Source organism: Podarcis liolepis, assembly GCF_965112155.1.
Source record: "Podarcis liolepis genome assembly, chromosome: 6".
Classification (NCBI taxonomy): Eukaryota; Metazoa; Chordata; class Lepidosauria; order Squamata; family Lacertidae; genus Podarcis; species Podarcis liolepis.
This window is the reverse complement of record NC_139559.1, coordinates 62,899,098-62,926,289: the sequence shown is the minus strand read 5'-3', so window position 1 is coordinate 62,926,289 and position 27,192 is coordinate 62,899,098. Positions and strand designations below refer to the sequence as shown.

General features: G+C 42.1%; 1 protein-coding gene across 1 annotated transcript; it reads right to left on the bottom strand.

Moving 5' to 3' along the window:
• On the bottom strand, positions 1-27,192 carry IL12RB2 (interleukin 12 receptor subunit beta 2). Its single transcript, XM_083510496.1, has 16 exons — positions 27,130-27,192; positions 20,259-20,298; positions 18,411-18,685; positions 17,421-17,535; positions 16,755-16,942; positions 15,303-15,445; positions 13,879-14,017; positions 12,277-12,356; positions 8,979-9,195; positions 8,134-8,331; positions 7,160-7,261; positions 6,915-7,070; positions 6,033-6,167; positions 5,385-5,472; positions 4,389-4,488; positions 1-4,047 (listed from the first exon to the last, which is right to left on the bottom strand). The coding sequence occupies exons 1-16, from the start codon at positions 27,173-27,175 to the stop codon at positions 3,511-3,513; spliced, it is 2,559 nt and encodes an 852-aa protein (XP_083366622.1). The 5' UTR covers positions 27,176-27,192; the 3' UTR covers positions 1-3,510.

The window sequence follows — 27,192 nt, the reverse complement described above, 5'->3', positions numbered from 1 at the left end:
GCGCGTGTAAAGGCAGAGTTGTAATTCATCTTAAGTGCCATAGAAAGAACAGTCTTCTATTGTTATGGTACTTCTGATGCACCTGTTAACTGCAAAGTATGGAGGGGTTAAGACATTGTTGATGTAAATGTTTGTGTCCTGTTGCAATATATCTTTGCTGTCTTGGAATTGTGTGGTACAAAATCCAGAATGTTGGATCCAGTCTGCCCAGTTCCATGAACGGAAGGGCTCCACTCTAGTTGTAACTCCCCACTGGAGCCATGTGTGATTTTTGCAGATTCCTCCTTCTGCGGGTTCCCCTAATACCACGTCTGTTGTGCTGGAAGGTCCCCCAGTGTAGGAGCTTGTCGTCGAACTACCATTTTAACCTGGTCATCTTGCACTAGCAGAGACCCGTGGAGCCTCTAACAAGACATTGCAACATGAGGTGCTGCTGTTCAGGATTCCAGCTGCTGCATTCTACTCCCTTGGGGTTTCCCCCCCCTTAAAGACCTTTTGTAGTGTTTCCAAATTCTAGGTTCCCCCAAGTCTGTTTACACCCATCCCTTGTGTATTGGTGGTCAGTTTGGTTATGCAAGGACTGGCAGCCCTGTAACAAAATGTTGCAGTATGAAGTGCTTTTGTTCAAGGTTCCAGTCACTCCATTATATAGTCCATAGTTCCCTTTCCCCACGAACATGCACTGTTCTCACTAGGCAGCTTTGAACACACACACCCCTCGGTGCTTTTGGGTGAGGTTAGCACACATATCCAATCCCAGCTACCTTAAAATGTTCTATTTCTCCACCGATTTAAGTGAATAGCTCTCACTTTGTCCTTGCGAACATTTAAAAATAGCTTCTCATTGTTAAGCAGGACTATCCAGACAATGAGATGATTCTGTCTACATTGTGAGATAGGTCTCTTCCTCAGCTTTCATTTTCCAGTCACTCCATGCCTTTCCCCCTCCAACCTGTTTTCACACACACAGGACTCCATGCCCTCTTAAGTCCTCATTGGGCTGCTTCTGGGGTTCCCCCTCAGGATTTTTCTAGTTATTTCCCCCCCTATTCCTGCAAACCTCTGGGTCTCTCTGTGCGTGTGTGTGTTCATGCAGTTTTTGATACATCTGGACAACTGGGAAAGATGTGAATTGGAAACGGAGTGATAATGGAACAAAGTGTAACAAAAAGTGTAAATCCTTCAACTGAGGTAAGTTCTTTTTTTAAGGACCTGCTCTTACGATCAGTTATTCCGGGAGAGCAACCCATGAGCTCACTTCAAGGGATTTAAAGGCTCAAAGAAAACCACAGTTTGGCTTTAATCTCCTACCCTAGAAAGAACAAGAGGCAAGCTAAGTGGTGATGAAATTACTGTTATCCTTAAGTAATGTGGTTTAAAACTCCCATCAGCCCAAAGCAGTGTGGCCAATGGGTCGGGGATGGTGAGTTTTCATCTGAAACCTCCGGAGAGGTTGGCTAGCCCTGCTCTAGAGAAACAATGACCAAGGTATGTCTTGGGAGTAGGCATCAATATCACAATAAACTGACCTCTGGTGGAACAAGTTTTCAGGTTTGGAGCTTCAAGCCAGACCTTGTGCTTGTTCTTTTAATAAAATGTATTGTTTAGGCATTGCAGGCGACCTGGAATGGCTGCTTTGTCAAAATGACAATTTTTATAACAAGGCAAAGTAGAAATCTCAGAATTTTGCAGCCATAACAGGTCAAACCTGCCTTAAGTTACTACTCATTACTACTATAAGAGCCTCACCTGCCTTACCTGAGGACACCCATTAATTGGAATTTTCTTTCAAGGAATTAGTAGCAGTGATACTCTGTCAACAGGAGTCAGCTGAAGTTGTGCAAAAGTTGCCAGGTGCCTATGATTAAATAGCTGCAGAACTCATTTCATGTCTGCACGAAAAACAAAGGTTTCTGCTCCACTGTCACAGAGACTGAGTTGTTCCATTGAGATCTTAGCCATATGGCATTTCATACAAGCATTTAGAAATTGCAAATTAGGAATAGCAAATGTTAAAGAAGGCGGAAAATTGAGAGAGCATGCTGTAAAGGTAAGATTGTTTTAGTAAACACATTTTACTGTGGAAGATCTAAGCTAGGCAATGCTGGTGTCTATTGGAAAGTATGGGGTTGTGTTTCAGGTTTTCTACATTGAAAATGTATGGAGAATCACTTGAAAATACATGCATAGAATTTGAAAATTAAACCATGTTTTTAGCTCTTAACTTTTTAATTAATGCAATGAACTCTGAATCTGCATTGGTTCATTAATTTATTTCTGGCAGTGTTGATTCATTCTCCCTGTTTATTTGTTAGTGCTGCTACTGTTGGGGGGGGGGGTTATTACACAGAAGACATTGTTTTGGATAGATTTTTATTATTGCTACAATGGAAACTGCAAATAATCACTACACTTTAGTGTCTAGAGCTACCTTGTCATGTGTGAGATGAGGAAGAGATGATGGCAGTCCCAATAACCTGTAGAAGATGAGAGGCAAATATTATGGTGGTATGCTACTACCATAATAATTGGCTATAAAGTGATGCTTTTCTGAGGATATTCAGTGGATATCTGTTAATATTTGTATCTTTTGTCACTTTAGTATCCTATCCTGGTAGTGTGTTATTCTTACCACAACTCTTTTAGGAATTGGGGCCTTAATTTTCCTGCATCTAAACCCAATAATCTAGACTGTGTAGGGAAATTATTACACAATATCATGATGTTGATTTAGATACATCCTCAGACAATGAACTGTGTCTGTAAGATGGTGGACCTGAATGCCTGTGCTGGACTTCAGGTTTTCCAGTCTCAAAATAATTACCTCTAGGCTTGAGAGGCAAGGGCAATGCCTCACATCCACATTGTTCGTGAGCTGTGGACAATGGATGCTTGCTATGCAGTGGAGTAGAAGAGACGGGGGCTTCTACTTGAGAAGAGCCAACAGCCAGAAAGTCCCACTGGGATCACACACCTCCCTCACACTCCTCTGCACTGCAGCCTGTTTGGTTTTTTAACTGGGAGCTTCATACACATTCAGGATTGTATCCAATGAAGACATCCTGTTAGAACAAGGACTTTGACCTGCACAACAGGATTTCCTCTCCACATGTCCCCACATCTGTTCTAGGGGTTCCTTCAACCCTTTGGAGCAGATGGGGGCACACAGGGAGAAGTCTGGCTGCATAGGCAGAATTCCTTGCCTAAATGGGCTAACTTGGCTACAACCCACAGTTCTCTTAAACCACTTTTGATATACATTCTCACTGTATTCTAGATGTGGCAACTTTTTAACTTTCATTTCTTGTGTGACTGAGCTAGTGCAGCAATTACTACCTCATATTTATGCTGGAACCTAAATAAGGGACTTTGTCCTCATGAACTTCCTCATGCTAGGTTTCACATGAAGGTGGTGAGGGGATTAAGGAAGGCCTGTTGTGCTATATCCTATCATGTCTACTCCCATTAAGTTTAAAGAATCCCAGGATAAGATGTTACATGAATGCAGCCTTACTCTGTGAAAGAATCACAGTCCATTTGTATAGCATCTAGAGTAAGCTTTCCACCAAAGGGGGATGTCTGTGGTAGAAAAGAGGTTCTTTGGAAAATAAATAATGGGTTTAGTTCAGATTCGCCGTTGTCTTCACCAGTGTCCATAATGGCAGGTGAAATAGTCGGTAAGTAGTCCACTGTTACATTGCCATGTGGACTGGCAAGGTACACTGAAAATTCCTGGCCTTGACTTGGTTCTTCGGGTCCAACCTTTCTGTACAAAGGCAGCAGCTGGTGCTGGCTGGCATCATCTGTCCTGCTGGTGATCAAAGGGTCATAGTCCAAGTTTTTCACAATTGGATCCTCTTCCTGGAAGCTGACAGCAGTTGGCCAGTTGTGGCTCCCTCCTCCTTCCTCTGTGGGTTTGAAGAGGGACACATCCACAGATGGCATCTGTTGCCTCTTCATGAGGACCTCCTCTATTGGTAGAGTTTCAGGCTCTTCAACGCTGTTCTGGTTCTTTAGGAACTGTGTAGAATAGAAGCTGTGTTCACCCTTTTTGAGGAGATAGGGGAGAAATTTCAGTTAATGCACAAGTATTTTCTACCTTTCCCTAAAAGCAAACTGCTTTTCCATAAAAGCCAGTGATTGTGCACAGTGGCTGGGGACTTGCTACAGCATTTAGCAGGCTATGAAATTTGTGTGAGAGAAAGTTACCAGGAACCAAATTTCCTTTCTTTTTCCCTGCTGGCAAATGGCAGTAGCAAAATTATTTGCATCTTCTGCAGTTGTTTCTCTGCTGGCCAGCTATTTAAGACAGCTATTTGGCTCTTTGCAGAAACTAGCTCATCAGCAAAGAGATTCCTACAGGTGATACCAGTGACAGGCAAGCTTACCTCTACAGATGTGAACTCTTTAGTACATGAAGAGTTGGCTGGATCTGGAACAGCTTTCCCTTGCCACCCACAAAGCAGAACAGAAAGCAGTGAGGAAAGCCTAGAAGGAACCAGTACAAAACAATACAGTACTTGCCAATCTATTTGTGAAATACTAATCCAGATAGTTATGCAAGGAGACACATTTCTAGCACAATATGCTGGGATTTTATACATGACTCTTTTCCTTATGTTGATGGGGTCTCTGCAGGGCCAAATGAAGTTAAATGGCTCGGCCTCTATGTCTTTGTTTTATGATAATCATCAAGTTAAAAATTGTGGTAATTATGGTTGGCATTCAGCTAAGGTCCTTTATCTTAGGGACTACTGATGATCCTAAACCTAAGAACCTTACACCAAAATGTCCCTATTACCTATATCTGCCACATACACCACCCCTGTCACTAATTCTGCTTCCTCAACCACATTGTGGCCGCTCACTTTTATTTCTCCTTTTCTCTTACTTTCCTTCACACTCAAGCCATTCTCTGTGCTGTTTCTTCTTGTTCCAAGAAACTGCTGTATCCATGGAGCCCCTTCGGTTGGACCTTCTACCTCCTAGTACTCTTGGCTGGGGGAGGATCACATCATGAAGCTGTGTATCCTCTTTTGATTCTCCTGACATAAGCTGCCTATGAGCCACTATTGGCTCATTAACTCTCTCCTGTAGCATAAATTTCCAGAGTATTCCTCAGAGATGCACTGAAGTACTGAAATTGTCAAAATCAGATTTATTGATAACTTGTGAAAATTACAACGTTTTTTCTTCTCTTTGGAGTCTTCAGTATAAAACCTACTGAGAAGCTATCAGGAGATTTGGAGTTTGGGTTTAATGAGCGTAGGGCCTGACTGTAACCTGAACACCATTTTCTGTGTGCATTTTTTATCATTATACTACTGTTCTTCAGTATACCATTTGCATGCTGTTAAATGTTTAGAAAGAAAGCATTAACTTACATTTGCCTAATGGATGGCACAAAGCAGAGACAGATGGAAAGACCCACAATAATGCAGATTGTTAGAGCAGAACCCCAGCTGGGTGCATCTGTAAGTGCAAGATATCTGTTACTTTAGAAAGACTTCTTTATCATAATTATGCCAACTTCTTCTAATGGGAAGGGAGCTTTAAAACATTCTCTAACCTATTGCTAAAAATCTGGGGTGCGCTTCTCTGATGCATTCAGCAATTCTTGCAATTCTTATGCAGAAGTAGTATTATTTCAGATGTATGATGCTGTTCACTATGTTGAGGAAATGTCACAACTTTGTGGCAGAACAAATTATTTGCATGCAGAAGATTCAGTCTTCAGGTAAGGCTGGGAGAGACCCCTGCCTGAAACCCTGGAGAGCCATTGTCATTACAGACAATACTGAGCTAGACAAATGGCTTGATTCAGTATAGGCCAGCTTTTGCATTCCTAATGATGCTTGAGGTGCAGAAGTACGTCTGAGCCAAGCTGATACATCCACCCACACCGGTGACCAAACTCTTCCCCAAACCTGTCTTCAGTTACAGTAGCTCATCCTGTGGTGTGCAAAGTTGGAAGTGCCTTCAGTGTACTACTATGGAGCCAAAACCTTTAATCCCCACCCCCCAATAATGACCTTTTATGTAAACCTCTTGTTTGTTTCCTTCAGGGCTCTCTCCAGCTTTTGTGGAAGCTGTCATCCATAAAACATAGGCAGCACCAGGCTCTACACTTCTTACAGAGAACGGCTGGGGGGCTGTGCTAGGTATATCTGTTGGGAGTGGGGAGAGGGTTGAAAAGGAAGAGAATGAGGGAAATATGAGTATCGGCTAGTATCAAGTCACAAGTACTTTCTCCCATCCACACCCATTTTTCACCAAGCATTTGCAATAGTCTACAACTTCTTAGCTTCACCATCTGCTGCCAACCATTTCAGCCTAGGGGCTCAGCAGTTAATTTGTTTCTGAAGTGAAACCCAGTGTGGCTCCTGCTTGTGCAGCAGCAGAGATTGTCCTTCCTCCCGTCCCCTCTGCAGCTCCTCCTTGCACATCCCTGAAATCTGCTCCAGAGGATTGGGATCTTCTCCAGAGCGTGTTTTGAGGGTGCATCAAGGGAAAAGAAACTGGAAATCCCCTTACACAAGCAGGCACCATCACTGGGTGTCTCCCAATATCAATTTGGCCAAAATTTGCTTTCACAGTGATTTCACAGTAAAATGCCCGGCATTAATTAACAAAATCAAAGCTGGAACAAAAGAATGACAACAGTGTATCGAAGTGATTTGTGCATCTGTTGTCATGTTGTGGGGCGGGAGCACCCCTCCCCTCTGTCGAGAAACTTTGCTCCCATTTTTTCCATAGAGGGACAGCTCCAGATGTTGCAAGGCCCCCACACCTATCACCTTTGACCATGATGGCTGGAGCCAATGGGAGTTGGAAGTTTCAACAGCATCCATATGGCCACAGATTTGCCTCCTCCAGTAGAGGGATCCAAGCCCTAATTTTTAACAGATGCCTACCGTAGACTTTAGGGGGCACCATGACAAATTGCTTTTGCAAGTATAACTTGAAGTGAACAATGCAGCCCAATCGATGATTGTCCGGAATTTCCTGCCAGGAGAGCAAAATGCTTCTTTCTTTTACTGTTGTGTTAATTTGAGGTCCTTTTAATGGGGCTGCAAAACATGAAATCATCTTGAGAAATCTGAATTGACTATGTTGGGTCTCAAAGGTATGTTTAGGTCTGGAGTGCCTTTGCCCTTACCTTTTGCTGATACATCTTCTGTTGTGGACGCGGCTCTTCCTGCTCTGTTCTGGTAGAGGGCAAACACACTGATTTGATAACAGGTGTTAGGCTTTAGGCTCTCTAGAAAGGACAATAATGGCATTTGATGCAAATCTGTCTATTGTGAGACCGAGTCCAAGCCTAGTTTGAGAAAGCATGGGCTGGACAACACCTGATATTTAGTCATAGATCGGACATAGGTATAAAGCATGGTTTTTAGAGCACTGCATTTACAAAGCTGCTATTCCTGTGAGTCAAATGGAATGACCTGAATAAACAGGGAACAAAGAAAAATAACAATAAAGGTGGTGGATTTGTTCTGTTTTGCCAGTCCTGTGAGGCTTCCCCAATGCTATCACATTATTGCTGTCTGGAGGGGCTACAGAACTTCAAAAGCGAAAGAAAAATAAACCACAACTTTTGTGATATAAAAAGTTACGGCCTTTCAGCTGGAAGCAATGGGCTATGCACTGACTGGAAAGGAAGCTTTTCCAAACCCCAAAACTTTTCCAGTTGCAAACAGTATTGAATGTGGGATCATGTATGCCCACCTTGAGAGCATCATTAGCACAAATCATCCTGAATATGCAATAATAATAAAAAGGACATGGAGGGAACCGAAAGCTAGCATTGAGTTTGGTAGTAATAAGGTGTTGAGCAGCTTGCTTTTATTAGATGAGCTCAGCTCATTGAGACTGACAGGACACAAATTCCTCTTTTGCCTCCAGTGACTATGATGAGAGCTGCAGCTCAAAAGAGATAATCTCATGCCATCTGGAAAAATTGGAAGGCAGAACGAACTATTGTGCAGTGCAAAGCTGCAGCCTAATGTGTGTGGGGGTGGAGTGCTATCCAAAAAACCTGTAATTGTCCATCCTTTGCCAGGTGCACAGAGCCAGCCTTCCCCCTAATAAAGCCCACAGGGATGCCCACTGCTCTCCTGTGCAACTTACCTGTTGTTGCTGTGAGATTGGAGACGGGGATTTTGAGCCAGGTTATGGGAGTTCTCAAGTTACTGCTGTGATGGAGCTCTGCCCACTGTAGAACATATCCATTGATAAAAGGGAAAGATGCAGTAGGGGCTTCCCATGCAACAGAGATTCTTCCGTTCCCCAGTGATACAGTAGAAAGATGGTTTGGGGGTGGCAGATCTTTTGAAAAGTTTTTTTTTGGGGGGGAGGGAGAGAGAGACCAGGAAAAATATTAAATCCTTAGCTGAACACAGGAGTACAACATCAGAAATCAAAATTATCCAAGAGTAAAAGTAACTTGAGATGGAATAAGAACTGGAACTAAGCAATATGGATTAAATCTAGACTATAATAAATCATGCTTTAGGTCTGTTGATCATGGCTAACTTGCCCCATTGATTTCAAGTGGGACTAAATCAGAACTTGCTTAGCCTGGACCCAAGTGTAATTCTAAGTAATTGTGTACCATTGATAACAAATACAGTAACAACAATAATACATTATTTATAAAGCACTTAAAAGTGGTAGGCACTACACAGGAACATAATAGTTACCATAGTTAATGCCACGGTCCTTGCCAGTTAAGGGTTTTCTCTTTCCACTAGGAAATTATGGGAGGGGTACCTGTGATCGAATACTAAACACAAAACTAAACAAAGTTGTGTGTGTGCCTCCCTCAGGACAATGCTGACCTATTACTTACAACTGGAGTCTGGAGTCAAAAAAACTAATAAAATGATGGTTTGCCATGTATAAAACATTCCAGTGCAGCTTTGTAATAGACAGAATCATATTGAAATCAAATGAATCGGAGGAAAGGGTCTTACCTGTAATTCCTAGTTTAGTAGTGATATAAATGGGTTGGGATATTCCCCGTGAGTTGTGAGAACAAATTGTAATGTTATAGTCTGTTTTAGGAATGATTTGTGAGAATATGGTCTGCACTGTAGAATTTGTTCCCGTGTCTCTTTGACGCATCTGGTTTAGGGCTGAAAACGTCACTCTGTACTCAAGACTTTTCCTTCTCACTTCTAATACACTCATCTATTAAAAAAATAAAATAAAATAGCATATGTTTTTCTTTGCATGTTTCACCAACGCCCACACACGAAACAAGTTTTAGCAGCAGTTTGAAGCCAGCATTCATTCAGTTGGCCATTAGAGACTCGGGTTCAAATTCCCTCTCCTTCCCCACTCCCCCAGCCATCAAGCTCTCTGGATGAACTTGGGTCAGCCACATATACCCCTTCCAAGCATAACTGTCCTTCCTTGCAGGGGGATTGTGAGGATAAAATGGGAGCGGAGGGGAGTCATGTAAGCCGCCTTAAGAAAAGGTGGGGCAGAAATGACAAGCTCCTGAGAGATTACCGTTTGTTATATTTTAAAAGGAATTTCTACTGCATTTTCTAACACACAAGTGTCAAGTCTAAGAAACTTCCAAGGGAAGCCAGGCTGAGAGAAGGAGGCTTGTTCAAATAATCCTTGTTAGTATTTTTGGGTGAGTGCGGATGTTGTACTTGGCTTCCCATATTGTAGCAAGCTGCTGTCCCTCAGTATCGGTGCAGCATTTTAAGACGCAGGTTTCTTTCAGACTGCCCTCACAAAAGCCCTCTGATGTTGTTCCAATTTGACAGATGGGGAGTTGGAGCTGAGAGAGAATTAATTTGGCTGCCGCAGCAAAAGGAAAGATCTCTTCTTCCCTCAGACTCCCTTCATTGTTTATATTACTTGTACTACAATTTGATGAGAAGCTGGCTTGAGGGAAGTGGCTGTGTGTGTGTGTGTGTGTGTGTGTGTGTGTGTAAGAAGTTTCACCTCCCACAATGCATTGCATGGAAGGTGAAGTGGGCCCATGGCTGGTCCAATTGTAACAAGTATATCCCCCCCCCAAAAAAAAACCCTCTCAAAGTGCTCTTGACAAAAAAACATTAGTCAAGAGCATACTTCACTAGCTTGGCACAGGCTACTTTCATTTAAGAGCAGACTCGAGCACATGAAACACAAACTCTCCTTATTAACTCCCCTTATATTGAGGCTCCTTGTCCCTTCACATTTAAAGCAGTTTCAGGCCACTTTAAACCATCATGACTTCCCCTAAAGAACCCAAGGAACTGGTGTTTGTGAAGGGTACTGAGAGATGTTAGGAGACCCCAACTCCCCTCAGAGAGTGACAATTCCCAGAGTTCCATGGGAAGAGGGATTGATTGTTAAACTACTTAGAATTCCAGGATTATTTGGGGAAACTGTGTTTGTGTGTGTGTGTTTTGATGCTAGTATTATTGAACTTCTCAGAGGGAATGTGAGGGAAAGATGACATAGTCTACTAGTGCATTTCATTGAAGTATTGTAGGGTGTGCCTCATTAAGGATTCCTAACTCTCAAACAGAGGCAAAGGTGACAAATGGGTGGAACCAAGAATACCACAAGCTGAAGAAAGCACAGGTGAAACTGCAGCATGGCTTTCCTCTCTTCTAAGAAGCAGCCAGTATGAATGAGAATCTGCTTTCAGTGTGAATAACAAAAAAAGGTAAGAAACTGCTTGTTTGAGCAAAGCTGTACCAAGAATTGAGTAGCAGAGGGGAATGAGGGGAAGGCAGTGGAACAGGAAGTGGGTATGTGGGGAGAGAAACTTTTGCTCGTGGCCTTTTCTCAGGGCAGGAATGGTGTTATCTGCCAGAGCAACTGATGTACCTTCATTGGTCTGGCATGTGCATGGTTTCTAAGTTTGCTTTGTGGAGAGATTGGCTTAGAGGAAGGGTGCCTGTATTTTGAGGTGGGGATTTAAGCACATTCCAGAACTTTCCAGTTTGAGCATTTAAAGTGGATTCAGGTGCTCTGTTACCCTAGTGCAAAACCACATATGCGAAAATACTTTTTGCAGTTTGGAAAGTGACAGGGAAATGCATTGAAAATGTGGGATGAATGAATTATCAACAAGATGATGTGTAACACTTTCTAAAGAAATCAGAATGAATGCTTCATGGAGATCAGACCTAGCCTAACCAACATGTAAACTTTGTGTAATTAAACACTCCTCATCTGGAGGCACCTAGAGTTGGAACCTCATCAAAGGAAATCAGTCCCTAGCCCTTGATTATTTTCCTCATTCTCTTACCACATGTTAGTAGTTTAAATGGTAGCACTTCTTTGTACTTCTCTGCATTTTGTACTTCTGTGTACTTCTTTCTTCTGTGCATTTGCAATGAAAAACCAAAGGTTGCATTTCCACTAGGAAAAGAGTTTTTTTTGGGTTGTATGCCATGTTAGTCAAACTCAAAGTTGACCTGTTGAAATTAATGGAAATGACTAACTTAGGCCCATCAATTTTAATGGGTCTCTTCTGGCTACAACTTCCTTGAATTCAACCTGATGTGTTTTACAAGTTACACCTTGCTGTTGTTGTTGTTTAGTCGTTTAGTCGTGACCGACTCTTCGTGACCCCATGGACTAGAGCACGCCAGGCACTCCTGTCTTCCACTGCCTCCCGCAGTTTGGTCAGACTCATGTTTGTAGCTTCAAGAACGCTGTCCAACCATCTTGCCCTCTGTCTTCCCCTTCTTCTTGTGCCCTCAATCTTTCCCAACATCAGGGTCTTTTCCAGGGAGTCTTCTCTTCTCATGAGGTGGCCAAAGTATTGGAGCCTCAGCTTCACGATCTGTCCTTCCAGTGAGCACTCAGGGCTGATTTCCTTAAGAATGGATACGTTTGATCTTCTTGCAGTCCATGGGACTCTCAAGAGTCTCCTCCAGCACCAAAGTTACACCTAGGTCACCAAAAGCACCATTGAATTCAATGTGGCAAGCTATTCATAGGATTGCAGTCATGCCATATGGCTGATCAGGGATGCAATCCCAGGTCTCCCCAGCCAAGTTCTAACAGGCCAACTATTACACCACCCTTTGGCAGCTCACTATTCTATGGAATGTCAGCTGATCCAAAGAAATTGGGAACTCTGCTATGTACTTTTTCTCTTTGAAGAGGAGTTGCTTTTCTAATGCAGTAATGGGGTTGATTACCCAACTCCCATCAACCCCAGCCAGCTTGGCAGTTGTAGTCCCAGCAAAACTTGGGCAGCCACAGATTTCCCACACCCTCAAAATGGCGTAGGTGAGTAGATATTCTTACCTTCCAAAAAAGGGTAATATTCTGCATTTCAGAAGACACATCTTCCATTAAATACCAGACATCAATTGGCTGAAGTGGCACTGGATGAAAGGAGAAAGAAGAGCACACATTGCATAGTTGATTTGGGTGTGGTTTTTGCAAAGTATTGGACAGCACATAGAAAACAAATGGGAAGGAATAGTTGTTTTATATAGTGGCGGGTCCCCACTGAAGAATGAGGTAGGTTGATGTAGTTGCCTGGCAAGCAACTATAAAAGCCCCCCTGCACTTCACATAACCATGACCTAGCTAAATGGGATTGGAGCTTTTCATCCAAAAGATGTCATGGTGGTTGGGTCACTGTTGGAGCAAGCGGGGTGGGGGGAATAGTGGAAAGGCGATTTGTCTGAATGGCATAATCACCATGTGTTGTTGCTTCCTTCCCTTATTTAGCCATCTTTACTCTGTTTTCTTGGGTAACTGTGCTATTACTTCCTCTACAACCAGAGCAATTTTTTCACTAGTTCTCCATGCTGACCTATCCATGCTGACCTATGTCATTGTTTACCACAGAAACCAACCAGATCTTTCTGGAAAGCCTCTAAACTGAGATGAGAGCAACAGCCCTCTCTCACTGTTGAATTGTCACACAAATGCATGCTGTCTCTGATTCCAAAGGCAGCAATAGTTATCATGGCTAGTAGCTATTGATACCCTTATCCTCCATTTACTCCAAGCCCTTTTAAAAGGTTTGCAGGTACTACTATAAAATGTCAGTTGCCACAAAGGGGTGAGAGGGAGACGTTCACACCTCTTGCTGCATCTGTCAGTGACAGGAACTGATTATGTCACTAGTGGTCAGTGATGCAAGGGTTACAATTTATAGTAACGTCTTTCTGTGCTTGACAGAAACCCACAAAGACATCAAAGACCATAAGCTACAAATTGCCATAGCTACAAATTGTTGCTGAAAGTTTTCTAAGTCACAGAGGAAATGAAAACTTTGTGGCATTGTTCTGTGCCATGGTCCAGTTTGAAGGAAAGTGGATGATGTTTTTTATAAGTTTGAAGGAGGTCTTGCATGTTAGAATCTGAATACCTTTCAGACTGGCCAAAGGCTGTTGTGCTCATGCATCAGAGTTACTCCTGCAGTGGAACCTTCTCCTCTTACTTCCCTCCTGCAGCCTCCCGTATACCCTCAAAATCTGCTCTAGAGGCTTGGAGGACCCTCCAGGGCAGACATTGGAGCCTGCAGGGAGAGGACAAGGCGGGGAAGTTCTGTTGTGCAGGCCACACAACATTGCTTCTGCATCCTTGCTGTGTTAGTGGGTATTCTGCATGTATACCTTGTTGCTGATTTGTGATGACTGCTTGAGAGCTTTTCACTATAGACCCTTGATTCTTCTGACCTAGTCTTGTGTATCTGTTTCACTGAGCAGAGAAAAATATTTCTTTCTTATGTCTTGTTTTGTTGCTTGGGTCTCCAGGCCATATGAATATTATTTCTATTCCTCACCGAATTCCTATGAGATGATAATTTGGCTGCAAGCATGAATGTGTTATCCGTAGCTGATTTCTACATAGGTACAAAAATAAATGCTAGGCATTTCAAAATTGTATCACCTGCTTCTGTTTGAAACAACATACTCCAGTCACTCCATAATCCTTTGTTGGGCAGGAACCTGCAGGAAACCTGAAATTCATATGCTGTATCTGGCTTCAGGTCATGTAGATAATATCTTCTGCTGTTTATATTTTCAAGCTTGAATGAAAAGGAAAATACAGTGAGCATCAAAACTGTTTTCTAAACCAAATGCTGGACCAGTGTTTCCCAGACGTGGGTCTCTAGCTGTCTGTGGGCTACAATTTCCATCATCCCTGACCGCTGGTCCTGCTAGCTAGGGATGATGGGAGTTGTAGTCCAAAAACAGCTGGAGACCCTAAATTTGGGAAACACTTTGCTAGGTCAATACAGGATCATAGTACTGTATACTATTAGTTGCTGAATGGAACCAATGGTGCATTTCCTTTACCACAAGCTCTCATCCTGTCTCTTCAGAGGTGTAATTAACTGAGGAGTAATTAACAGTGTTGGCGCCATTAGCACCTCATTAACCTATTAAAGTTGAATAGAACAGCAGGTTGTGAGGTCATTTCTTTCACTGTCACCTGGAGAATCACATGATTTTTTACCTTATGCTTGGTGGTGGTACATTTAAGTACGGTAATTTTAGACCTTATGATCCCGGTGGGGGCATCTATTTGCATTGGGGTGGTTAGAATGTGGCACTTCAGACACATAGCTTCCATGGCCCCTGGCTGTTGGTCATGCTAGCTTGGGCTGATGGAAGTTGGAGTCCAAACAAGGTTAGCCACCCCTGCTTTAGATGGTAATAGACTTCATTTCCTTAAGAGTGTTTTAGGACAGCCCTTCTGTGTTTAGGGGATCTCCTCTTCCTTCTGCTGACAGGGGCCCTGGACATCAGCCCAAAGGCCTTCTCTAAATGCAGTACTGCTTTTACTATGATGAACTCTATGAGTGCAAGATTTACATATTATCTGTAGGCCTATAAAATGGCGAATAAATATATAGAGGAGCCTAGCGCCCAGGAACGTCTAGGTTCCTTGCTTCTATCAGTAGAAATCCATTTAGAAGTATGAGCTAAGTTGGTAACTGGGTTGTGAGTCTATGCAAAATTGCATGTTCCTGATCTGAAACTAGGATGACTGCAGAATTCGAAGTGTGTGTTTTGTGTACACACCAATCATATTTTTCTATGCTGCTTCTTTTTAATCCTTGCAGTGTTCAAACAAGTATGTATACACAGGATCATCTATGAGCAGGTTGTCCAGGGAAATATTCCAAGTCTAGTAATCCTGAGATAAATATCCAAAACTTAATTCTGTATAACTTGCTCTTAATTCCTTCAGTATGGGTTGCTTAGCTTGGGTATGGAAAGAGGAATTTACCTTACTGTAAATAATTTGTAAACAACCAAGCTGTTTTGCCACATTAGTAATACAATAATACATTTAGAAGACATTACCGTGGTCCAAGAATTGCTGTTCATTGGTTGGTATCTTAATCTAAAGTGTTGTGCCTCTTGTTGATCTTGCCACGAAATGCTGCAATTTCTTGCATCAAAACCATCAAATGCCACTGAGAGGTTCACAGGTGCACGTGGCTTCACTGATTTATGTTGACCAAAAATACATTTGAAGGAAATGAAATAAATGAAAACACAGAAGTTATTACGCTTGAAATTGCCAGTGGTCATACACAGAAAGCTTATACTAGTGATTCTTATTTTTTGAGGAATGAGCTGCGGACCCCTCTGCTGGATTGGGAACTGCTCGTGAAAACATATTGTGTCCAGCAACGTATGCTATTTTATGAGTCCATTCCTGTTGCTGCGCTAGGAGCAGCCTGGTGAGCTGTATTACATGGGGAGCCTTGACCATGTTCATTTAAAGAAGAGGACAGAGTCCAGCTCCTTCCCCCCACACCCTCACAGAAAGAAATAACAGATGCCCCAGTCAAATACAAATGACTGACTGGTAAAATGCCGATATGTGCTGGCATGCATTAGCCCCTCTGCATTTTCACCTTCAACTGTTCTTTATTCCCACTGCTATATATATCACTGTTCTAGATAACCTATTATTCTATCTCTCTACTTGGGACAATTAGGAGTACAGGTGGCTAACAAATCTAAAAGATAAACAGCACCTCTTTTTCTCTTTATGGGCGCCAGATTTTAATGGAAGCAGGCAGGTTCCATTGCAAAGGACTTTGCCACCATGTGCTTTTTCAAAAACACGCTAAGCAATATGGCCACTATGTGAAGTCTTCCCTCTTTACATGACTCACTCATATGGGAACTCTGCGATCAAGGCTTTTTTTAAAAAATTAAAAGGCGATTCAGTGTTTCGTGTGTGAGTCAGTGCTGATTAATAGTACTGCTGTTCTCACAAGTTAACTACTCAACCGTAGCCCGAGTTTAACACGTCATTCTCTGTATACAGCATTTACTTTCATTTCTGAACAATTGTGTCCTATACCACAGAAGCTGCACACAACCCCCCTATTTCTGATATACTGTGATAGAGTGGGAGCCTGCCGTTTAGACAAGAAAGCAAACAATCACCACTGACCGTTGGAGCCAACTCCTTGGGGGCAAGGTCTCTTCGTGCCCTCCCTAAAATATTTGAGGGGGCCAGGCCACCCCAAAGTTGATGGGCATTGTCATTCAAATAGTGTGTCTGTGGTGTGTCTTGTAATTGATTATGTGGGTGGAGCTTATCTGCCCTGCCCCCAATATTTTATTCAAGTTGGAACCTCTGCCACTGACCAAGTGAATTTTGGCACAGGTTTCTTTTGTTTTATTGGCTTTTTGGTGGGTGAAAGGAAATTGCACCCAAACAAATACTCTCTAGAAAGCCTTTGGAGTGCCAGCCAAATAATATGAATTTAATTGAGGCAAATTCCTGACATTTACCTATGTCAGTTAATGTGAATTGAATTGGTTGGGAAGAAACCATTCCCAGTCCATTGGTGGCATTGATGACAACTGTATAGGTGGACTGAAAATTCAACTTCACTCTGAGCTCTACTGAGCCATATGAGCTATTTTGATTCCTTTCATCTTTCCATATTGTTGCTTCATTGGTGGTTCCATTTGTTAGCCTGCAATAGAAAGATAAACCTGGATGAATAGGTCATCCCTTTTCTACCCTCAAAGAATGTTGCTTTGTTGCTGAGATTAGAATAATTTCACACCCATAAAACATTGTGCGACAGTTAATGGAATACTGCTCAGTACCATATTATATACAGTCAATTGACACTTCTGTTAAGCATATTACATGATCTGAACCCAGAGCTGCTTAGGTCCAGGAGTTGGGGCCATAGCAGATGACACAATTAGCAACCCACAAAGTAGTTCAGAAAGTAGCAAGAAAATCCTAGAAGGAAACAGTACAAAACAATACATGCAAGTCCATTTGTGAAGGACTAACCAAGATGGTTTCACAAGGAGACATGTTTCCAGCACAAGTGCAATATGCTGCTGGTGGTGGGGCTTTAGGAGGTCAAGGTAGCAAGAACTCAGACAACAGGCAGGTGCAAGTGAACAGGAATACAGTAAAAACTGAGACAGACTTACTGTAATGTATAGTTAGTATCAAGGTAGGTATAGTGTCCTTTATCCCAAGTGCAAATAGTACTTCCATCCTTTCCATGCTGAATGCAGAGTATATTTTTGGGCTGGGCTGGAGGAACTTAAAAGGAGACAACATAAGTGGCTTAATATTTGTTAATATGAATCCTTCCTTTGGCATCTAGGACTTGTATTTATCCATTTATTCTTAATTAAATAGGCCTGTAGATTACATGTATGCAAAGAGTTTATATTTGCTTATTTCATTACTTAAGTGCAAAATAGGATTGTGCTGCTGACTCTAAGTTCTAAAGCATAATTCAGAGTCCATCAATGAATGACTGGTTATAGAGGCATAGAGGGGTGTGGGGGGATGGATATCTAGCGATGATCAGATTTTGCCTGGTGCAAAAGTGCTTGTAAAACACTCTCTCCCTGCAACAACAACAAAAATGCCTTGAGGAAAGTCATGCTTCACAACAGTAAATCTATTGCAAAAAGAAAAAGAAAGTGGGGGACAAGGAATGCCCTGAGTCTGATGCCCTTTTTATGCTAAGAGTTTGGTGCACAATATAATATCACTAAAGAATAAAATAGCTCAAAAAATAAGATCCCTCCCCCTTTACACAGGTCTGAAAATATGGAATGACTACCCCAAGCTATGTCCCATTGATTTCAATGGGAAAGTAAATCACTAGCTTAAATCTCTTTGATTGAGAATGGGATTTATAAATGCTTGACTTCTAGCTGGATTGTGCTGCTGGGCGCAGTCCAGGGATGTCTCTGTGAAAAGCCCCACACAGTTAAAAAAAAAAGTATATGGAAAGAATAATACCTCATGTTTCTATGACACAACATTCCATTCCTCAATAAATGAAAGTTATTGAGTGAAAGGCACCAGAGCCTCTTGATTTTGCCATCCCTGCTGCCGTGTTGTATATTTTTTGTTTGCACACACACATATTGTCTGTGAACACCAGCAAAACACTTCCTTACTTCCAACATCGACGTAAACTCCACATACGATCACTCCTTTCCTTTCCTGCCGAGAACTCCGTTGGCATTTGAATGTCTGCCTCCCAAATGTGTGCTGTGAAATGTGAGCACTGACCAAAAAGCCAGAGCTGCTGCTTACTGCTGAGTGGTTGTGTAAAATAGTTATTGTATGTTTGTTCTGCAAATTGCTAGATGACCCACTGTTGTTTAGCCAGCAGGACAGAATCACAGTTGATCCATTTGACACGACTGGGTCACTAGCATTCATGCCTCCCCTATAATGCAGAAAACAAACATGACATGTGCTGCAATAATTTATTGGAAACTTAACCAACTTTGGATACCGCAATGGAAAATAGCTTCACATATTGCCTTTATATGGTAAGAGAAATGTGTTCTAAATCAGGGTGTCTGGAGCAACCATCCTGATGCTGACGGCTGTTACCCCCCCCCCAAATGAAAGGATATTTTTGTCACCATATACTGCTAAACTTTAGAATTAAGGTTTAAACCTGCCAGTCCACCATGCTGTGATTGGGAAGAAAACTCCCTCTCTCAAATGACTGATCAGCTGCAGAATGGTGGGATCGATTTCATCCCCATCACAGGGGATCCCCATCGCCCACACTTAACTTTGTTCCGTGCTTTCTCCCCTCCTTTTCTTAAAATTGAGTCCCCAAAAATAGGGGGGGTCCTTATACATGGGGGTGTCTTATAGATGGAAAAATACGGTATGTGCCTGGCAGGCCTGATATTATATAATTACAACGTAGGGAGCAAGTGAATTCTTTCAGTGTATATACAGAAATAATACAGTTGGTGCTCATTTTTGCTTGAACAGTTATATTTTCCAGTGATTTGATCCTAATGAATTAATTTTGGGCTTGTCCATTAATTTTTCGGCTTGCCCTGTGCTTTCTAGGTAGGGAGTCTGAGCAGTTTTCTGTTTGCATTGCCCCTTCACCCAGGAAAATTTGCTCTTTAGCACTGAATCGGAGCAAATGTCAATGCATGGAAAACCTGATTGACATTTGCTTCGGTTCAGCAGTAAAGAGTGGGTTTTCCTGTGGGAAAGTTGTGTAGGGTTGCCATACATCCTCCTTTTCCAGGACAAGTCCTCCTTTTCAGAGTTAAATTTCTGTTTGGGTAGATCTTTTGAATTTGCCAAAATGTCCGGGGAGTTTCCTTTTGCACCGAATTTTCCTGTGTCACTCTCTGGTGCCCACCAATGTCATTCCCATGCGCACCCCACCATGGCGTGGCCCTGTTCCCGCATCCCCTCCCCCCTGCCCCAGTTTCTGGCAAATGTGTCCTCTTTTTTTCTTCTTCAAAATATGGCAACCCTAGCTGTGGGACATACAGAAGTTTGGATGAGCCCCTACTTGCAATCAAAAGCAACAAATGAGCCATCTTATTGTAGCAGGACTTCTCAATAAACTGTAAAGTATATATGGCCATAGGGCAGATTCCTGCACTCTCGCACACAACTGAAAATAGCTGGAAACAATTATGGAAAATGAAATAATCATATCCCTTAAGGCTTAAGTAGTTCCTGTGTCAATATCAATGCAGGTTCTTTAGAGATAATTCAGCCTGTCCTTTTATCTGCAATTACAATTGCTGCAGCAATAGGCCCCACAGTCAATATGCAGTTCCTAGTAGGTAAATCTATGTATCGGCTCTGCAGAGTGCTATACAATTAGGAACTCTGATGGGTGGTTCTTAACAATGTTTTTAGCCTAATACATAAACAGAATATTTGTTAGAGAGAGGGAGAGGGAGAGAGAGAGAGAGAGAGAGAGAGAGAGAGAGAGAGAGAGCGCAATAGCAATAGCAATGCTACTCAACTGTTTACTGTTGCAAGCAACTGAGCTCCCAAAATGTACTCCTAGATTGAGAAAAGGAAAGGAAAATGTGATGCTTTCTGATAGAACAGTTCAAATAAAAGGAGGAGTTTCCCCCAGAACATGCAATCCCCCCAAATGAGCAAGGTTTCTTAACAGATGGAAACTCACTGTGGCAAAGAGAGTAGTCCCCAAAGGGTGCTGCGACTGGGATTTAGTGGCAGCCTGATAAAAGGTTGGTTGGGGACAGTATGCATTTGAATACCAGTGTCTGGAAACTGCAGGGGGCGAGAAGGCTCAGGACTCGCTTGCGGGTTTTCCATAGGTGTCTAGTTGACCACTGGGAAAACAAGATGGTGGACTAACTGGGCCACTGGCCTGATCTAGCAGGCACTCCTTATGTTGTTATGCTCATCACTCCCAACTGGGGATGGTACTATGCATCACGACGATAGCAGGCCATGTTATTTGCATTCATGAGGATCTAGGCTTAACCTCTGAAACCTCCAACTTAAAAGCACGTTAGATAGCAGGTGATGAGAGAGACCTCTGCCCAAAGCCTTTGGGACTTGCAGTAGGTCAGAGTAGACTGTACTGGGCCATAGGGAGCCAATCGTCTTACTTGGTAGGAGCATCTTCATGAGAAGATTCTCATATTTGCGCCTGCCATGCACAGAACAGAACACTTCCAGGTTTAGGAATCCTACTGAGGGTGTTTGGGCCAAGGATCCCCCCCAACCCCAAATAGTGAAGCCACTGCATTTGTTTGGGATTATAAATACTTACCTATTCCCATGTGTACTAAAAGCCAAACCTTTAAGAGAACATGTGCTGTGAAGAACATCTTGATGCATGGGTTTTTGCTGGGGTTTGCTTGCCCTGTTTTAAAACAAACAAATAAATCTCTGTGTGGGGGGGGGAATAACCCCTTTAGCTACTCATCAAAGGTAATGGGGTTGAGGGATCTTTTCTACTTCTCAGAACAGGAAGGCAGAGCTTCTCCACCACCACATCCCAAGCTCCTGGGACTTTTCAGTGCAACGTTGAGCATCTGGATTTTACAAGAAATAACAGACCGTTACAATAAAACATGAAGCTCATTCTAGGAGCAGGGCCTAATTTTAGGGGTTCCCCAGCTCTTTGTAATTTTTTTATTTTTTATTTTGCCTTTCATTAGCAATATTTCTTGGGTTTCTTTTCTGGTTCATGAGCAAATGCTGCTGCTTCTCTGTCTTTTCTGGAAGCACAAGTGCTTAAACAAAAACAGAGAAACAGAATCATTCCAAAGGTCATAGCAGCCTTTGGGTTGCATCAATTCAGATAAACATCCTAGTGCTGATTTCCCCCCCCCCAAATGTGCTGCTCATAGCGTTAGAGTTGCCAGGTCCTCTCTAAAAAGAAGGTGCCTGCGTCAGGGCGGTGGGCAACCTTCCTTCTATCAAGAACCACATTGCTGGTGGCGGGCAGACCCAGAGATGAAGATGTTTTGGATTAACTAATCCAGGATATTGTTATGTACTAACCTTGGATCCTAGAACAATAGGCAAGTAGGATCCTAAAATGCAACAACTGATTGGCTTGCAGGAGAAGACCAATCAGGCTCCAGGAAGAAGTTAATCAGCCTGTTAGGCTGGTAGGATCCTAGAATGCAACAACTGATTGGCCTGCAGGAAAAGACCAATCAGGGTCCAGGAGGGAAGGAGAATCAGCCAATCAGACGGGACTCATTGTGTAAATAATGTATATAAAAGCCTGAGGTTTGGGGGGCAATTCAATCACTGTTTTACAAGCTACAATAAAGAGTATGAAATCACTACAGGACTCTGAGTATATTTCAGATACAGACTGTCTTGCTTCTATTTTCACCATGGGTACCACAGATAACCCCCTAATCCTATGTGATAAACCCCACTGGGTTTAATGGGGTTATTGTCTAATGATATTTACTGATTCATTTTGTACAGTAGACCAGCTACAGCCACTGTTCTGAAAAGCAAATAAAAGTAATTACTTTCTGACTTCAGTGTGCTTACACACACAACTGGATCCTCCTAATTTGTTGTCTGTTAGTTTGGTGAGAAACCTTTCCCCTAAGCCATACACCAAGGAAGTATCAGTGCTGCATTGGATGCAGTTGCTGTAGTTTGCTGACTTGTGGTCTATATTCAAGTATGGTGGAACCATTTCAATGGTTGCCATCCCTTGCTTGCCAAGGGGCAAAATTAGGCTCTGCAGGCTTATGAGGTGGAAGAGCAAGAATAGTGGAGACAGGTTAGGACTGTGAAGGGTTGTCAAAGAGCAGCAATCCCATTCTGTTTTGTTTGCTGTGCTGAAATAACTTAGATTGCACATTACGAGAAAAGGTACAATATACATGAATTGATCTTTGAATCTTTCAGAGGAATTGCAAGTGCAAATGAATCCAATTGGAATCATATGTATACTTAATTGGGGAGTATCGTCAGCAGAAATCTGCACAAATGGAAAAGTTCCTCAAAAGTTGTTTTTGTCTGCAAAAATTACTTCTGCTTTCATATGCTTTGTGCCATAGGTAATATAATTGGCAATAAGAATGTAACAGCTTAACTAGTAATGTTGAACTAGAACAGGTGTTCATTATCTATACCTTCTGGAAAAAATGAATACATTTTTGTTTCAAAAAACCTTTATAGCTGGATGAAAATGTCTCTGCCTTTAGGTGTTCATTTTGTTTCTAAATCTATCTTTTTTTAATGATTCATAGCTGTTTTTATGGTACGTTTGTAAATGAGTCACATTTAAAAGGCAGTTCAAAAAATTAATAAATAATAATGATAATAACGGTAAAGAACTGGATTTTCTTATTTATTATAATCATCATTTGCACAGATCTCTTTTTGTCAGTGAAAGTGTGAATGTATAATTGACCTGAATCAACAAGAAGGAAAATTCAGTCAACCCACATGGTACTAAAGCTAAATGTGTACCATTAATGTTTTCAGACAATGAGCTATTTAACATAGGGGTGGGAACATTTGGCCCTCCAGAAGTTGTTGGGCTACAGTTCGCATCAGCCCCAGCCAGTATGGCCAATGACCAGGGATGATAGTGGTAGTTTGGCAACATCTGGAGAACCAACGGTTCCCCATACTATTTTGTGTTACAATATAAAAATTGTGAAAAAGGAAAATATAAGTATAAAGTGACCATTTAGAAAAGAATATATTAAGAATTGGCTTATCAGAAGCCTTACTCTGGAACTTGTGCAAATGTGAGGGGGGAAACAAGAACCTACTTTTCTGGATTCTCCCCTTTTCTCACACAGTGCTAATTTGTAAGTCCGAAACATCCCTTCTGTGACTGGAAAAATCTTTAAACGGCACTTCTGGCTACACTGCAGTGTGTTCTTTTTTATGTAACCATACACCACTGGTTGTGTTCAGTTATGCTGGCATTCTGGGCACATGATAGTTTCTCCAGAGATTTTAAATTGGTATGACAAGAGAGTCAACACCGCTCACTTTGTGTGTCTCTGTGTGTACAATATCAGTCCCTCCCTCCCCACATCTGCTCAAACAGGTTTAACAGATTTCTGTTAACGTTTCAGAATTACAAGACCCAGCTAGAGAGAAAGGAAAATAGCTTGTGTGCCAAGAACAAAAATGGTTTAATTATGTCACCTTTGAATTTCTAAGCCATCTCATGTGGGTGACAATACCGTCACTGAGTACAGCTGCTTTGGGGGGGAAGGGAGGCAGGAGCAACCAAATAGGGCAGGGCTTTTTTCCCCAGCAGGAACTCACCAGAACTCAGTTCCGGCATCTCTCAAGTGGGTGCCATTGTCATTCTAAGAGAACAGGGGAGGCGTTTGTGGTGAGTTCCAGCAACTGTTTTTCTAGAAAAATAGCACTGAAATGGAGGATATTTTGCCAAGAAAAGTATTCTGTAATAGCAGTACTTCAATAATGTACTATATTTTATATTTCCACATCCTCCAGCATTTCCCAAATGATGATAAGGATGGTCTTGTGTTCTCCTTTCTGTCTCCACACCAAATATCACTGGTCCTACCACTATTACTACACTGCAGTCTACAACAGCATAAAATGATCGCCTTAGTGGGATTACTACAGACTGCTTCCAGCTCCACAGTCACTGTAGAAAATTGTTGTTTGTAGGAAATTTGGACCTTCTTTTTGAGCCTTTTCTTTCACCATCAGGCAGGAATATAAATTTATTCATTAAATCTTGTTCCCACAGTCTCTTTGGGAGATGGTGTATGGCTATCTGGCTTGTTCAGGTTGATACGTCAGGTAACAAAGCAAACCAGATGAATTGCTTTTCTTTTTGGTTTCTTTTTCTGTCAAGCACTCAGAAATGGATGAGTGAGCAGTCCAGGCCATTTACAAGAAAGAAGTGTGATTCCTTTTTACAAGAATTGTTTTTAATGTAGGCAGTTTGTTGAGGGAAGCAGGGGAAAATACCTCACAGGTTTAAGTCGGAAAATATCAAATGATCCTCTTTGGAATTCTTCCAGTGGGGACCAATTCATGGAATTCTGTCTTTAGAATCATATGTCCCTTTGCCTGAAACCATATACCCAGAAGCCTACTGGGTACCATACTGTCTCCAAGTCCACCAATGCCATGAGAACATAGGAAGCTGCCTTATAGCGTGTCAGACTATGGCTCTATTTCGTTCAGTACTGCTTACATCAGTCATAGGCAAACTCGGCCCTCCAGGTGTTTTGAGACTGCAGTTCCCATCATCCCTGACCACTGATCCTGTTAGCTAGGGATGATGGGAGTTGTAGTCCCAGAACATCTGGAGGGCTGAGTTTGCCTATGCCTGGCCTACATCAACTGGAAGCTGCTGTCCAGGGTTTCAGGAAAGCGTTTTTCCAAGCCCTACTTGGAGACCCCAAAACCTTGAACCTTGGACTTTCTGCATGCAAGGCAGATGTTGTCCCACTGGGCCCTGGTCCTTTCCTAATGTAAAAATTAGAGGGGAGTGAGGATGGGAAAGTGAGAAACCAGTTGTGGGGCAATATAAGGCAGCAGCTTTATAAAGCTCCTCTGATCTTCAAATATATCTACGCACAGACTGTAACCTCTTTCCCTCTCTCTCCACACCCTCTAAACAATATAGAAACCTAAAAATAAAGAAAGTACTTTTCACAAATGGGATTGCTACGGAAGGAAAAATTGTGGGAGCAACAACAATTGTTTGCAAGTGCCAGTTATACTAACTTCATCAAGAGGAGAATTAAACAAGAAAGTGGGCATACAAATGATTTTTAAAATTGTTACATTTGTGATAAAGAGGGGAAGAGTTGAGAACAAAGAAGATGTGCATTCAGCTGTGGGGTTTTCAAATGCTTAAATCCTTTGTAAAGGGATCAGTGAATTTGAGGCATTCCTTTTCAGTACTACACATTTCTTAAAACGGAATCTGCTTGGTAATTTTCCACATTCCCCAATCTTTGACTACGTCTTACACACAAACACACGCGAGTGATACCCTGATTTATATAGCAGCTTTAATGTTCTAGTCTTCACTTTGAAATCACTTTGTCCTGCTGATCATCTCTCATCTCCTGCTTCTTGCTGCAGCCACGCTTTGCACAGCAAACTCATCTCTCCTTGGCCCCTTTCTCTTTCAACTGTGTCCTTTGCCATGAAGCACCTGCCTAGAACAGCTTCCCCATCATTGTCAGGGACTTTTCCACTGATTTATTATTAATTTTGCAGTTGTTACCCAGCTGTATGAAGACTAGGTGGGCACTTTTTGGATAGCGATCATACTATAATAATGAGCTCCTCTCTGCCCCATGCCTGCACCACTTAGATTTATTTAAGACAAAATTAGTGGGCTCAACACCCCCATCTCCCCCCAAATCATTCTCCTGTCACATCAGTGTCCTGATAGTTTACAAAACTTTTTATTTTAAAAGCAATGCATTATTTGTAGTCTCTGCATTTCATCTATTTTTTTTATTATTTTTTTTTTTGGGGGGGGGAAATATACACACACCATTTAGAGATTTTTGAAACATGAATCCACTGCAACACCATTTAACCTGGCTTATCCACTTGGTGCAATTAGTTTATTGTACTGGCTCAGGTCAAGCTTAATTAAAAAATTAAATTAAATAAAAAAGCATTTGGAAAGCTTTTGGAAAGGGCCTCTATTCCCTCCTACAAGTTCTCCCTTAAGAGAGCTGCTTCCACACAAGGCGTGAAGTAGAGCATTTCCATGCCTTGTTCACCTGTTTGATTCTTTGGCAAGGCATCTCCACTGCTTATGTACATTCCTCTGACTCCTTCTCCGCTCCTCAACTTTTCTCTTTAGCAAAAGTTTTGATACACCAGGAGCTGTAGCATTTCTGTGGGCACTGCCCATGCCCAGCTGGGACCTTACCTGCACTATGTTCAAGAAGGGCTCTAAACCCATACCCAATGACCTAAGAGTAAGCTCTGTGAACCAAATAGGACTCTCTACTTTAAAACCATAGATCTTACTATGGAATCAGAGGGAACAATTTGGCTTCTTTCTGCTTTAAAAAGATGAGGGGTCGCAAGCCACTATACTTTTGCCCAGTAAGGAGGCTTATGTCCCTGATTTATCCTCAGGTGCCAAGCAAATACGAGCTCCTCCTTCCCCTTCCTTTTCAGTTATATATCCAGTGCTATTTTTTCTTTTAGAAAATGTTTAGGGGTACTCTCATTTCGACTCAAAATCACCGTTTTATAGTTCAAACCAGGAAAAATAAATACAGTAAATGGACAAAAGTACAAAGATTCACAAAATGTTTCGGAGTATGCATACCCCTGCGTCGTCCCCCCCAGAAAAAAGCACTGTATATATCTATTATCTGCATCTATGCGGCAACTCACCCCGGTTCACTGCAGATGTAAGTTCCTCTTCCCATCGGCACCTCATGGGCTGGCCGCACAGAA

Excerpts from the sequence above, each read along its gene's own strand:
- IL12RB2 (XM_083510496.1), bottom strand. The coding sequence starts at position 27,175 with ATGAGGTGCCGATGGGAAGAGGAACTTACATCTGCAGTGAACCGGG. Across the intron at positions 7,262-8,133 it reads CAATCTCACAGCAACAACAG|AGAGCCTAAAGCCTAACACC; the intron begins GTAAGTTGCACA and ends TGTCCTTTCTAG. Across the intron at positions 5,473-6,032 it reads ACAAGAGGTTTACATAAAAG|ATGCACCCAGCTGGGGTTCT; the intron begins GTCATTATTGGG and ends TTGCACTTACAG.